Genomic DNA, 13,505 nt, shown 5'->3' on the forward strand with positions numbered 1-13,505 from the left:
CCCAGAAAATGAAATTAAACTTAACAATAATGTCAAAGATTGCTGCTATGAAAGGATATGCTTTCATAATTTGATCATTTCTTCTGATTAATTTACTTCAACATAGGTGTCAGAATTTGTTGGAACTAAAATAATTGATTCATTTAACTTATTTTTATTATAACAATTATGGTAAGAGCAGATGGTTCTGAAGGAACACAGGACTTACTCGAGAGAAAGAAGGCTCTCTAGAAGGCGACAAAGCAAGTCTACCCTTTCTGAAAGCCTTTCTGCTTCCTGGGCATCTCACTCACAGATGAAGCAGAAGGTCCAAGGAAAGCTGTGGAGCACTGCAAAAGATTCACCTCTTGTTGATCAGACATACGATGGCAATTCATTCTGGGTCAAGGACAAGAAGAACAGCTAAACCTTCATGATTGAAGACAGAGGCTGGGCAAGCTTCCCATTGTTACAGGATGAACAGTAAGATCTATTGCTTAGGGGTTACGACATACAGAAAGCTGTAGAAGTAAGAACAGCTCACGTGAAGGACCAGACCAGGCTCTCTTATGGACTGCTGACAAGGGACGCCGTATATAGTACCAAGGACCTTCAATAGGTATTGAAAAAGACAGTCTAGGCCTGGTTCGTCTATATAGGAACATAGTGAAATAGACTCATTTATAGTTTGCCACCCATACATGTTCAGGCATTATCTTTGAATTAAAAGAGTGGTATAGCTTCTATTTTTTTTTTATGTTTAAGTGTGCCTTTTTCTAATCAGTTAATTTCATCCTTCTTTCCAAAATTTGTCATTCATCTGGCTATTCAACTTACTAGCCACATGAGTTCAATTACACATTATTTGAACAAAAATATACTATACTATCCTCAGAGCAAATACAGTACTATCTTTTTTAACAATAATTCATTTAATTTTTGAAATGTTTTCCTAATTTATTTTTGTTTTATCTGTGTATTTTCCTGCATATATGTCTATGTACCATATGCACACATCATCTAATTTTTAAAATCTGGATCCAATATTGGTAATTTTATTGAAGACAAGAAGGCCTTTTGTGGTATATATTAGATGTCATATGTGTTATAATAAAATTCAAAAAGTCTAAATGATAATGTACAAGGTTTAAATCATATAGACTGTACATTACTAAGATTATTAATAAATTCTCTTAAATGACAACAAAAAAGATATACCTTTTTTAGGAGGGAGGGCTATTTAATCTTATTCACCCTGGTTACAGTCCGTAATCTAGGGAAGCAACAGCAGGAACTCAAGCAAGAGGAGAGGCAGAAACCAAAGCAGATAAAATGGAGGAGCGCTGCTGACTGGTTTGTTCTCCATAGCTTCCTCACCTTCCTTCCTTCCTTCCTTCCTTCCTTCCTTCCTTCCTTCCTTCCTTCCTTCCTTCCCTTCTTTCTTTCTCCTTCCTTTCTTTCCCCCTTCCTTCCCTCCTTTTCCTCCTTCTTTTTGTTCTTCTTTTCAATTTTCCAAACCCAAAGTCAGCACACCTCAATGAACAGCTAAAATAGCCATTCTGAAACTGTGGGCTTTCACATTGTGTTTTATGCTTTTACTATCAAATAAATACTTTATGTACTTGTACTGGCTGGTTTTGTGTATCAAATTGACATAAGTAGAGACATCAGAGGAAGGAGTCTCAGCTGAGACCCAGCTGTAAGGCATTTTCTCATTTAGTGACCAAGGGAAGAGAGGCAAGCCCATGAGTGGTGCCATCCCTGGGCTGTTGGTCCTGAGTTCTATAAGAAGGTGGGCTGAACAAGCCATAGGAAGCAATCCAGTAAGCAGGCCCCATCCATGACCTCTCCATCAGCTCCTGCCTATGGGATTCTGCCCTTTTTGAGTTCCTGTCCTGACTTTGGTGATGAACAGCAATACTGAAGTGTAAATCTAATAAACCTTTTCCTCCTCAACTTGCTTTTTAGTCATGGTATTTCATTGCATCAATAGAAACCTTAACTAAGCCTCTTATCTGCAACAAAAAAAAAGGCAACAACATCAAAATCATGGCAGCATTAGAAAAAATAGCATTATAGCTCTCTCATAACCTTAACTCATGTCTCTTACCAGTATTCTGTCATTTCCCATCCTCTAAGATTCAGCCTTTGACCTAATATTTAGCCCCTAATATTTAGCTTTTCTGGTTTTCTTGAAATTTAACCATCACATAAGGTGTATTAAGTGGGTGAAAGTTGTGTCTAGACAGTATTCTGTGGAATATTCCTTTGCACTGTGTGAATATATGTAACTGTGATTGATTTAATAAGGAAGATGACGGACCAATAGCTGAACAGGGTAAGGTTAGGCAGGAGAGTCAAAGACAATGCAGGGAAGAAGGGCAGAGTCAGAGGAGTTCACTAGCTAGACGTGAAAGAAGCAATATGAAGTTCATGGATGAAGTAAAATAGCCTTGGAGCAGCACATAGATTAATGGAAATTGATTAATTTATGTGGTAAGAACTAATTAGTAAAAAGTCTGAATTTTCAGCCAAGCATTTATAATTATTTAGTCTCCATGTCTGTGATTTAGACTGGCTGGCAGGACAGAAAAGTCTGCTTACAGTATTCAGTGGTTAAGAGCACTTTGCTGACTCCCCAAGGGAGGCCTTATACATTCTGAGGAGCAGATGAGGAGTGGGAAGGAGAGAGAAAGGAGAAGAGGAGGGAGGGGGAGCTGGAGTTGGTATATAAAATGAAAAAGAAATTTAAACAAAAATAAGTAAATAAGAGCACGTGTTGCTGCTCCAAAGGATCAGAGTTCAGTTCCCAGCACCCACATCAAGTCACAACCATCTGCAATTCCAGCTCGAGGGTATCTGATGACCTTCCTGAACCCCATGGGCACTTGTACACATATATGTGCACATATATATTTTATAAATATGTGAAAAGACTGTAGAATATGGTCCAGATAAATAGGATGACATACTATGGTTCTGACTGTGTTGACCACTATTTTCCAACAGCTCCACTGTGCATACTTCATCTATTATTTTGAGGTAAGGTCTCAGCTTACTCCTGCCTCTCCCTCCTAGGTGTTGGCATTACAGGCTCAAGCCACCACACCACTTCAGAGGTAAATCTTCTTTAAAAAAAAAGTCTAAAGATAAAAGGACATGAAAGTGTAAAATTTATAATGCAAACTTGTGAACTATAAACTAAATATATTCAGTACATTTAGCAGACAAAGATTAATGACTTTAATATAAAAAAATCTCAAAACTGATAAGAAACACAAAATAACACCATAGAACATTGGCAAGCTTATGAACAGTAAAATATAATTACTTTTAAAAGAAATTAACTCTGAGATATAAATACACACATTAACGCATGAGAAGCATTACATCTGACTGTGCTATTGCTGATCGAAGTTTTGAGGCAAGAGTAACTTTTTGATATTCCTGGGAGGCAAGTGGTTTATTATAAATATTTTTGGAAGTGATCTTTTACTTTCCAAACTTTAAAACATATGAATCTGGTTTTTGTGCTTTCTCCCATAATGCAAACTTTAAAAGCCTACTTATATGTATAAAATCCTCAATAAAACAGGCAAGGTAGCACACGATTGTAAAGCCAGCACTCTGAAGTTTAAAGCAGAATGGTGAAGGAGAGAGACCAGCCTGCCCTGCAGTCTTGGAGTCTAAATAAAATTTTATTCAATTGTGATGTGTAGGATGATAGACAGAAGTGTTCGGTTGTGTTTGCCTAATGATCCCTTCAAGTGCTTTCATTCAGTGAATTAAAATGGAGAATATCGGTGGAATAAGTAACAAACACCGTGGGAATTATGCAAATGGATCAAAGTGCGTTGGGTCGCCTTCCTCTGATCTGGAGGGATAGGGTGTGTGTGAGGGAGAAAGGCAACTTTCACAACGGCATTTAGAATGCAAGGCCTGCATGCCTGGAGATACTGAGACAAGAGCACCGTGTGTGAACAGGAACCTCAGACAAAGGTGAACTGAAGAGCTTATTCACATTTTCGTGTGATGTTGACATTATCTCAGAGTTAATTATTATTGTTACAAGTGTGTGTGTAACTTAGTCTGTTTAATATTGCTCTTATGTGTATAGGCACTAAGAGTGGGTAATCTACCACTGCAGATCTGCTTTCCCTCTCTCTCATTAATTGTCTGTAGTTCTTAAGCATGAGGTCTTGTGAGATTTTCCCCACCCATATTTTCATGTCAACCGGGATTGTTGTGCTGGTCGTATATTAAGCACCAATATTGCTGTGATTTCATGGGTGCAGTTTTCCTATCAAATATAGAAGACCCTATCTCCAAGGAGACTTTCTGTTCCTCTGGCTCTGACAGTCTTTGGAGTCTCTGAACCTTCAGTGTGGAGTTATGTTGCAGATGTAGCAGTTGGGTCTGGGAATCTCTGTTAGTATTTTTCTTCATTTTGACTAGTTGTAGATTTCTGTAATGGTCTTATTCTGCTTATACATAGAATCATCTTTGGTGAGAGATGAGAACTAAAATTATCTGTGGGAATAAGGATAGTATTTAAAATGCAGCTAGAAATGAAAATGTTTTGCCTTTTTTGAGTGTTCATAGCATGGAAATGTCCAGCAAAAACTAGAAAGCAAGTTGAATTTACAGACATGGTAGCCTTCAAAAATATCACAATCCTTATGCATGTCTAAATTAACAATCTGCACTGCTTCTCGTGTTCCAGTTCTTCTTATGTTTGTTTGTTTCTCTGTTTGTTTTGAGAAAGGGTTTCTCTGAGGAGCTTTGGAGCCTGTCCTGGAACTAGCTCTTGTAGACCAGGCTGGCCTCAAACTCACACAGATGTGCCTTATTCTACCTCCCAAGTGCTGGGTTTAAAGGTGTGCACCACCACCACAAGTATTCCATTTTTTAATGTTATTACTATAATTCCATTTCTCTACATTTTCCAAATATGAGTGGAATAAAATCCTTTTTATATTCAATAATAGCACAGAAATAAAGGAATTTAATTTCTAACAATTTTATAGTGTATGCTGAGACATTATAAAATTACAACTAATCCCAATATTCAGTTTCATGTCCTTTACTTAGAAGTAAATACAGTATTGCCTATTTTAATTCAAATTATAACCTATTTCAATAAAATAAGAAGTATCACCCTCCGAGCAGTTAAAGAATGGGAAAACATGCTACCTGTGTTTGTATACTTTATAGTATTGTTATTCTTGATATTGGAATTTATGTGAAAAATTTTTTAAATATATCATTTATGTATTCAAATTTCTTACTTGGTATAGATTCTCAATTTCTCTACTTGTTATATACCTCAAAATCTAGATAAATCAATGATGTTTTTGATGGTCTAATATAGCTTTAGTCTCTTATGTTTTTAACTGATGTGTTTCAAGCATATCTTTTTTAAAAAATGTTAGGCCTGGAGAGATAATCCAGTGGTTAAGAACTCTGGCTACACTTACAGAAGAACAGACTTCAGTTCCCAGCACCCATATCCAGAGTTCACAGCTGCCTGTAACTCAAGATGTATGCAGATCTGATGCCCTTTCTGGCCTCTGCCAGGCAACTACACTCATATGCACATATGCATATACATACATATACATAAAATGTTTTATAAATATAAAATGTCATTGTGAGGCTTTTTAGTTTATATACAGTGGCCGGAACTCATTTTTCATAAATATATGAGGAAATTGGGAATGTACAGTCTTAAATGCCAATCATGGTGTCTCCTTGTTCCTCTAGGTGGCTTTCACAGTCCTTTTTGACCTGGAAGCACTTCTAAAGATATGGTGCCTGGGATTTACTGGCTACATCAGCTCATCTCTCCACAAGTTTGAACTCCTGCTTGTTATTGGGACCACCCTCCATGTGTATCCAGATCTTTATCACTCTCAGTTCACATACTTCCAGGTAAGACAACTAATGCCCATTTCCCAGGAAAGTGCAAATCATTTACCATTACAAGTATATAAATCACCTAATACATATGTCCATCATAATATGACATTGGGGGATTTCAATGGCATCTTAATTATTAGAAATAGTACCATAGCAAATTATAAACATTGATTTAAATTCCTTAGAATTCACAGTAATATATACAAATCTTTAACAAAACTGCTTTGTGGTTAACAAAATCTTAATCGTTTGATTTTATCCATAAAAACTCTGGAGCTAGATGCTGGGATGAAAGACTGCTAGCTCAGAGAGGCAGAGAATGCACCCAGCTGAACTTCCTCCACAGCCAATGCCCAGATGCCTCGCTACTCCTATGCCATCTCAAAAAATCTCCTCAAACTGACATGTTCCCAACTAGTGTCTACAGGTATACACACTTGCATACATATGTTTATAATATATCTAGTTATAGTTAGCAATTTCTAAACCAAGTAAGATGGCAGAAACTTTTAGAGGAACTTCCAGTAGACTTCTGCCACTGAGGCACAGACCATACCTACCAGAAAGGGTGAGTGACCCGCTTTTATAATACAACTTATAACACAGAATTGCAGAAAAGGACATGAAACCATAGTCTGCAAAAATTAAAGACAAGTACCCTACAAACCCAGACCAACAACTGGCCTTTTATGAACCAGAGCCTATTAAGATGACAAGGTGCTTTGCTGGCTCTGGCTTTTCCATTATTGTCCTTGGACACAAATGCCTCATTACTTCTAGGGTTCTGTCTTGATCTTTAGGAACCATTAGTGAAGTAGTTTGTTACAGAATTTTTAATGTATCTTGAAATCTCTGTGAATAAACATGCATATCAAATGTAATAGCTAATCTTGACCATTATCTTGATTAGACTGAGATCCAAGTAGTGTATGTTAAGGCACACTCTGCATATGCCTGTGTGTCTGTGAGAATGTTACCAAAGAAGATACAGCTAAAATGCCATCTAGGTGGTAGCATCACATAGTCTAGGCATGCAGATGGATTAAATCACCATGATGGAGTAAAACCTCTTAAACTGTGAGCCAAAATAAATCTTTTATCTCTCTAAATGTTTTGTTCAGAGAAGCTTTAGTCATAACAAGAGACCATTGACTAGTACACTGAACACTCCCATCATTGGTTGTTCTTGGATATAGTTGTCTGGATATGAACAATTGGCATGGACATTTTGATTATGTCCATGTTAAGGGACATAATTATAGATGATAAGCCTGAGAGTGAAAACAACGAAGTATCTTGAATAAACCTATTAATCAAGTTAAGAAGAATATCAGCCAGGCATGTGATCCCAGCCTTCCAGAGATAAAAAATAAAACTGATGATAAAATTGAATGGCATGCTGGGAATGTGTCAAGAATTACATAAAAACAACTAACAGCTAGACCACAAAACATCCCCACAACTTATTCGGTCATGTATGCAGTTCATTTATTTGACATACTGCACAATGTATATCCATTCTCACAGTAGGGGCAATAAGGTTCACCATCCATTCTCACAGTAGGGGCAATAAGGTTCACCATCCATTCTCACAGTAGGGGCAATAAGGTTCACCATCCATTCTCATAGTAGGGGCAATAAGGTTCACCACCAGTGTTTCCTGTTATATAAAAATCTAGAGAAGTAGATAAGGCTTCATAGATGGTAGAATTCAGAGACTGATGATTGTGTGGTTTCATGGGGACTCTACCTACTTCTTTACTTTACTTTGTACTGACTTATTTCTTAAGTAGACTTATTCCACACAAAGATGGTTTCCAAGAAGCTTGAGCCTTTCATGGTGCTTACAAAATTCCTGAGGATAGCTCAGGTCACTAAATAATCTTGCCAGGTCTGTGGCATGAAAGCTGTGAGCCTCTGCCTAAGCTTCATGGATTAAGCATACATCAGAAATGATTTAACAAAGAAAAGCCAGGGAGCATAAGAAGATAGTACACTAGAAAAGCAAAAAACAACAAGCTATTTTACATGTTTAAAATATTAAGATCTCATTTTTAAAATATTCCAAATAAGATATCCATTTCTTCCAGACAACCCTGCGTCCTATAGATGCTGAGTCATTCAGAACTGCCCTTCTATGTATGATGTCTTGTTTCTGCTAATAATACAGTTTATGAATTTAGTGTTTCTAAACTTGGGATACCTCTTAAGATCTATGGCCTGTCACATATTAATTAGCAACATTTTTATTTATTCCTTGGAGGTATTTGAAAAAATGATGACACCTTACGCTTAGTGGAAAATGTCATTTTTATTTCAGCTTTTTGTTACATGCCAATATATACTTTTTAAAAAGATTTTTTTTATTACATGAGTATTTTGACTGCATGTATGTATGTGTGCTACATGTATGCCTGGTGCCTGTGGAGGCCAAGAGACAGTGTCAGATACTCTAGAACAGGAGTAATAGGTGGTCATAGCAATTTGATGTTGGTTCTGGGAACTGGGTCCATTTCTTCACAGGAGCAGCCAATACTCTTAACTATGGAGCCATATTTCAAGCCCTCAATTTATATTTCTTAATTATATTCCCCTCAGAGCTTCATCTGCTTTCTGTTTGTATTATAGGTACCATTCCACCTGTTTCCATTTTTAGGGCAGAGAAAGAGAAAATAAATATAATAAATATATCTAGGGCATGTTTGATTCACCATGCCTATAGTTGCACAAGCCTCTTGTTTTTTTGGTAAGCTTGAACCTAGACTGTTAGAAACACTCAGCTACAGAGTGCAGAAGCAAAGGGTAGAAAGTAGAGTCTGTTGCCCTGGGGAATCACTTGGCTAAAACTCAGTAGAATCTATTTAAAGGAAGAAGGAGAAGCAGATGTTAGAGTAGGAGTCTGAACCTGTGTAATACCTACCTACGAAGGCTTATTGCAGGAGATATTAAATAAACTAATGCTGAGTGAAATGTTTTCTTTGGTATTAAGAACTGGAAAAATATTAGTTTCATGTCAACAATGTGTACTAGTTAATGCCATTTTGAAAGATCATATCGTGTGTTCAAACAGTTGCCAATGTTTGCCCTTAATTCCTGATTTGAGATTTATTGTGTTCTCACTACATGCTGAAGATGTCTTAGTTACCTTAAATTATTATTATTTTTAGTCTCTAGATGAAATGAAAAATTATGACATTTTTACACAGTACCATGAAAATTGATATTTTAGTATGGATTTCTTTAATATTCTTTTTCTGGCATGTATGCCTTTTTCTCCATGACTAGGTTCTTCGGGTAGTTCGGCTTATTAAGATTTCACCTGCATTGGAAGACTTTGTATACAAGATATTTGGTCCTGGGAAGAAGCTTGGAAGCTTGGTGGTGTTCACTGCCAGCCTGTTGATTGTCATGTCAGCCATTAGCCTGCAGATGTTCTGCTTTGTTGAAGAACTGGACAGATTCACCACGTTTCCAAGGGTGAGAGTCTCCACATTTTCAATGGCCAGTTTAACCCATTGTTCTTATTTTAGCAATGATAATTAACACCAAAGGAATTTTATTTAGTCATGGTTCAAAACTATTTTCATATCTTTGGTAATTTGAGATCATTAAATTTTAGTATTTTGATTAGTCTCTTTTTCAGGGTAAAGTTACTTGAATACGTTTTCAGCATCATCAGAACATACATCAGTTTTAAAATTTTGGAAATAACATTTTGGATGCCACAAAACATCAAAAAGAGAAAATGGGAGCAATGGTCATTTGTGACTGATTTACAATGTATCAGAAATTTTAACTAAAGAATCCATTTTTGTGAGATGTAACCTATTTTAGACTTATTTTATAGTTCCTCTTTTTATGCTGCATCTAATCTAAAAACAAACTTGGGATTGTCTATGTAATTCAGAGACTTCAAATTTGAGATGACTTTACTAGATGATTAGACTTCTGCATTTGTGTTAAAATTCACAAGGGGTAAGGAAAAAGTAACAATAAATAACTGTATAAACAGGACTTAGGATTTAGTCCCTGACTAAGAGGACCCATGTAGACCAATAAACATAACAGTACAGTGACTGAGACAAAACATTTTGTTTTCACCAAAAATAGAAATAATAAGACCGATGTTTGTGGGACAAAGAATCATGGAGTAAAACAGGATAAAACATGTTCTTTTATATTAAGCTTTGGTAGTAGAAAGTTTTATACTTTTAATGGAGGTGTTAATAAGATAGATTTTAAATAATTTTTGTTTAAAATTTGTTACTTAGCTATCAGTGTTAGAATTTATCCTTTTATGATACATATTTTTATTTATACATCCATTTGTTGCATACTTATAACAAATCAGTAAATGCTAATTATACCAAGGATATTATACAGAACTATACTTTAGATCCTTCAAACCTCTCAGTTGAGGGGAGGAACCAGCAAATAAACACACAGCTATGCAGGCACAAAACACTCCCTAACCCCAGAGGGAGACCCATGACCAGGATGGAAAAGTCCAAAAAGGATAATTGGATCAGATGATCCCAAGTGAGCAGGTGATGTAGTCACAGGTACAAAAGGTCTAATGTGAGTGTGTTTTCAGAGTAAAGAGAAAGAGTAGTTGATAATTGTATTGGTCAGGGTTTCTATTGCTTTATTAAACACCATACACAAAAGCAACTCAGGGAAGAAAGAGCTTCCATATTCCAGTTCACAGCTCATTGAGGGATGCCAAGGAAGGGATTCAAGGCAGGAACTAAAACAAAATCCATAAAAGAATGCTTCATACTAGCTTACTCCCCATGGCTTGCTCAATCTGTTCTTATAGTACTCAGAGCCACCAGCCCAGGGGTAGCACTGCTCACATGTGAGCAGAATCCTCCGATTTCAGTCACTATTACAGAAAATACATCCAAAGACTTGCCTACAGGCCAATTTTATAGAGTCCCAGATATGTCTAGGTTTGTGTCAAGTTGATAAAGCCCAGCCATCACAATAGCCAGTGGTGAGAGAAGACATCAGAATGAGGGGTGTATGGAAGGGTGGGGTTTAAAACATGCCATAAATAAGACAAGAGCAATGGGATCATAGTGAGGAAGAAGGCAAGATCCAGGATATGAGCACAAAAGTTGGTCTGAAACAAGTACTGAGACCCAGGAGACAAGGTTGTCAACGAGACAAGGAACCAATGAAACTCACAGGCAAGCTATTCACTCACTGTGCTGTTCAGGCAGAAGCACTCGTCAGTCAGAAGTAGCCCTCATCCCCATAACTCTTGCTCCTGAAGAATAACGTGAGGTAAGGACATGTGAGTATGTGAGGCAGTACACGGTGTATGGATCCTTTTCTTCTGAGAAGTCATGACACAAAAGGTCGTGTCTTTCATAAGCCAGGAGATGGTTGTCAGAAAGAGTGACGATCCAGGCACAGATCTAGAATAAAGAGTACTCTAGTGGGGCCCCTGGCAAAGACACCTCTAGCAAAGGCACCTGAGCCAAGAAGAACAGCTGTGCCCTTGAGCATGGCTTCCCAGCGGAGTGGGACTGAATCTGTGATTGCGATGTAAGTCCTAGATGCATACCAATGCAACTGAATGGCCCAGATGCATACTAACATCGGCAGGGATAGGAGTTGGCCTGTGATGCATTCTGATGAATGCACATAGGTTTCTCCACAGATGGGTCAGCTCTGCTTCATGTGGTTGAGAAATGTAAACAAGGAAAGCCCCTCTTCTCTTCCTGTAGCTCTTCATGAATGCATGTCTGTCTTCCACTCCACACCGCTGGAACTGATACTGTCTTAGACCATATGTCCCTCGAATCTAATTCGGAACACTGTTGAAGGCCATTGTGTCAGCTGCTTTTCTAGGCACAAGGAATTCTACACAGGAAAAGAAGAACAAAAGATAGCTCTGTCCTTTACAAACCACCTTATTTTAATTTCATACATTCATCTTTTACAGTTTCCTCAATATTTATATCCTTTCCCCAAAAGCTTTTTTAATGAGACATATTTTGAGTGCAAAAGTTTCAGCTGTTAGAAGGGTAATGTCACCATACTGGTCATCTGAAGGGGCACCTTGTAACCAGTGCATTCGTATTTCTAAAGCACATTTAGACAAACAAGTAAAGACATTACATAAGTCTCATGTCAGACCATATTTTGCCAATAAATTAACTGTTTTGAAGAACATGCATTGGGGATTTTCAGCAGTGTTTGGGCTCGGGGTATATGAGTTGGGCTGTGTACCCACATGATAATTCAGGAACTTGCCTTTCTGTCGTGTGTTTCAATTTTACCTCTGGTGCACTGTACTTTTAGCTGTGTGGTGCTGGGAAAATTATTCCCTAAGGTTTTTTTTCATAACCAAAATATGAGTAAAAGTGCTGTTTTTTTCTCCATTACACATATTGAAAAATACGCAAAAACAATACACTTGGGCTTAGACACTCTTTTAAGAGGTCATAATACACCTTATGTGGTGTGTTTGATTGCTGGTGCTGTTGTGACTGTGTTAAAGACTAGGCTGCTTTCTAAACCTTTCCCTGACCTGCCCCTTCAGCTTAGCTCTATTTTCAAGACATGTTCACACGTCCTGATCACTCCACTATCCCAAGGAAAGCAGGTGACTTTCTCTGCTCCTTCTCAGTCACAGAGCTAATGACAATGAAGACATCATGAAATGTAATATCAAGAGAGGGGTGGAATATATCCCTGCACGTGAGCATGGTCAAAAGTTAAGTCCATGAAAACACAAATAAATTTTACAAGAAGCAATCAAAGCACTACAACTACAGGAGGAAGTCATGATCATTCTCATTCAGACAAATCATGGTTATTGGTTGATGATAAAGCATCAGAAACACACAGAAGTTGTCTCTCTCTCTTCCTCCCTCTCTCTCTCCCTCATGTGTATGTGCATGTAGGTGTGTGTTCATACAGGTGCAGTGCGTATATGTAAGCAGTCATGTGGAGATGAGATGACAAGTTTGAGAATCATTCCTCAGAGACAATCCAACTTACTTTTTAACAGACCTAGAACTCATTAAATTGACTAGGTCAGTCAGCCACAGGGAGCCACTCTCTCAACTTCCTGATCTCAAGTGCTGTAATTTGGTAAAATGGGCAACTGTATGTTCAAGCATTTGTGTATTTGGTGTGTGCAAATGTGTATGATGGCACAGTTGCCGTGTGTATGCATTCGGATGCCAGATTATGCTGGGTGTCTTCCTCTAACACTCTATACATTTTTAAGACAGGGTTTCTCACTGAACCTGGAATCTGAAGTTTTGACAACACTGGCTGGCCAGCAAACCCTGTGATAAGTGTCTCTCCTTCCCTCCAATCTCTGGGGTTAGAGAAGTGTGGCCTCACCCAGTGTTTATATGAGTACTGGGAACCCTAAGGCACAGCAAGTTCTTCACATCCTAAGTTCACTTCTCTGTCCTCTTGGCTTTCTCTTTTTTTTAATTAATTTATTTATTTATTAAAAATTTCTGTCTCTTCCCCACCGCCGCCTCCCCTTTCCCTCCCCCTCCCCCAATCAAATCCCCCTGATTTTTTTATCGTTAACATTCTTCTTTTTTTTTTAATTACATATTCGTGTGTGAGAGACT

General features: G+C 37.7%; 1 protein-coding gene across 2 annotated transcripts in view; it reads left to right on the forward strand.

The window, feature by feature from the left end:
* Nalcn (sodium leak channel, non-selective) overlaps nucleotides 1–13,505 on the forward strand; it is a 259,437-nt gene that overhangs the window by 109,253 nt on the left and 136,679 nt on the right. For both annotated transcript variants that reach the window (XM_050150391.1, XM_050150392.1), the window contains exons 12-13: nucleotides 5,743–5,910; nucleotides 9,184–9,375. In XM_050150391.1, coding sequence (XP_050006348.1) covers nucleotides 5,743–5,910; nucleotides 9,184–9,375 — 360 coding nt within the window. The remainder of the gene's footprint in view (nucleotides 1–5,742; nucleotides 5,911–9,183; nucleotides 9,376–13,505) is intronic.

Source organism: Alexandromys fortis, unplaced genomic scaffold, assembly GCF_014885135.2.
Source record: "Alexandromys fortis isolate MF-2015 unplaced genomic scaffold, M_Fortis_MF-2015_v1.1 scaffold_66, whole genome shotgun sequence".
Classification (NCBI taxonomy): domain Eukaryota; kingdom Metazoa; phylum Chordata; class Mammalia; order Rodentia; family Cricetidae; genus Alexandromys; species Alexandromys fortis.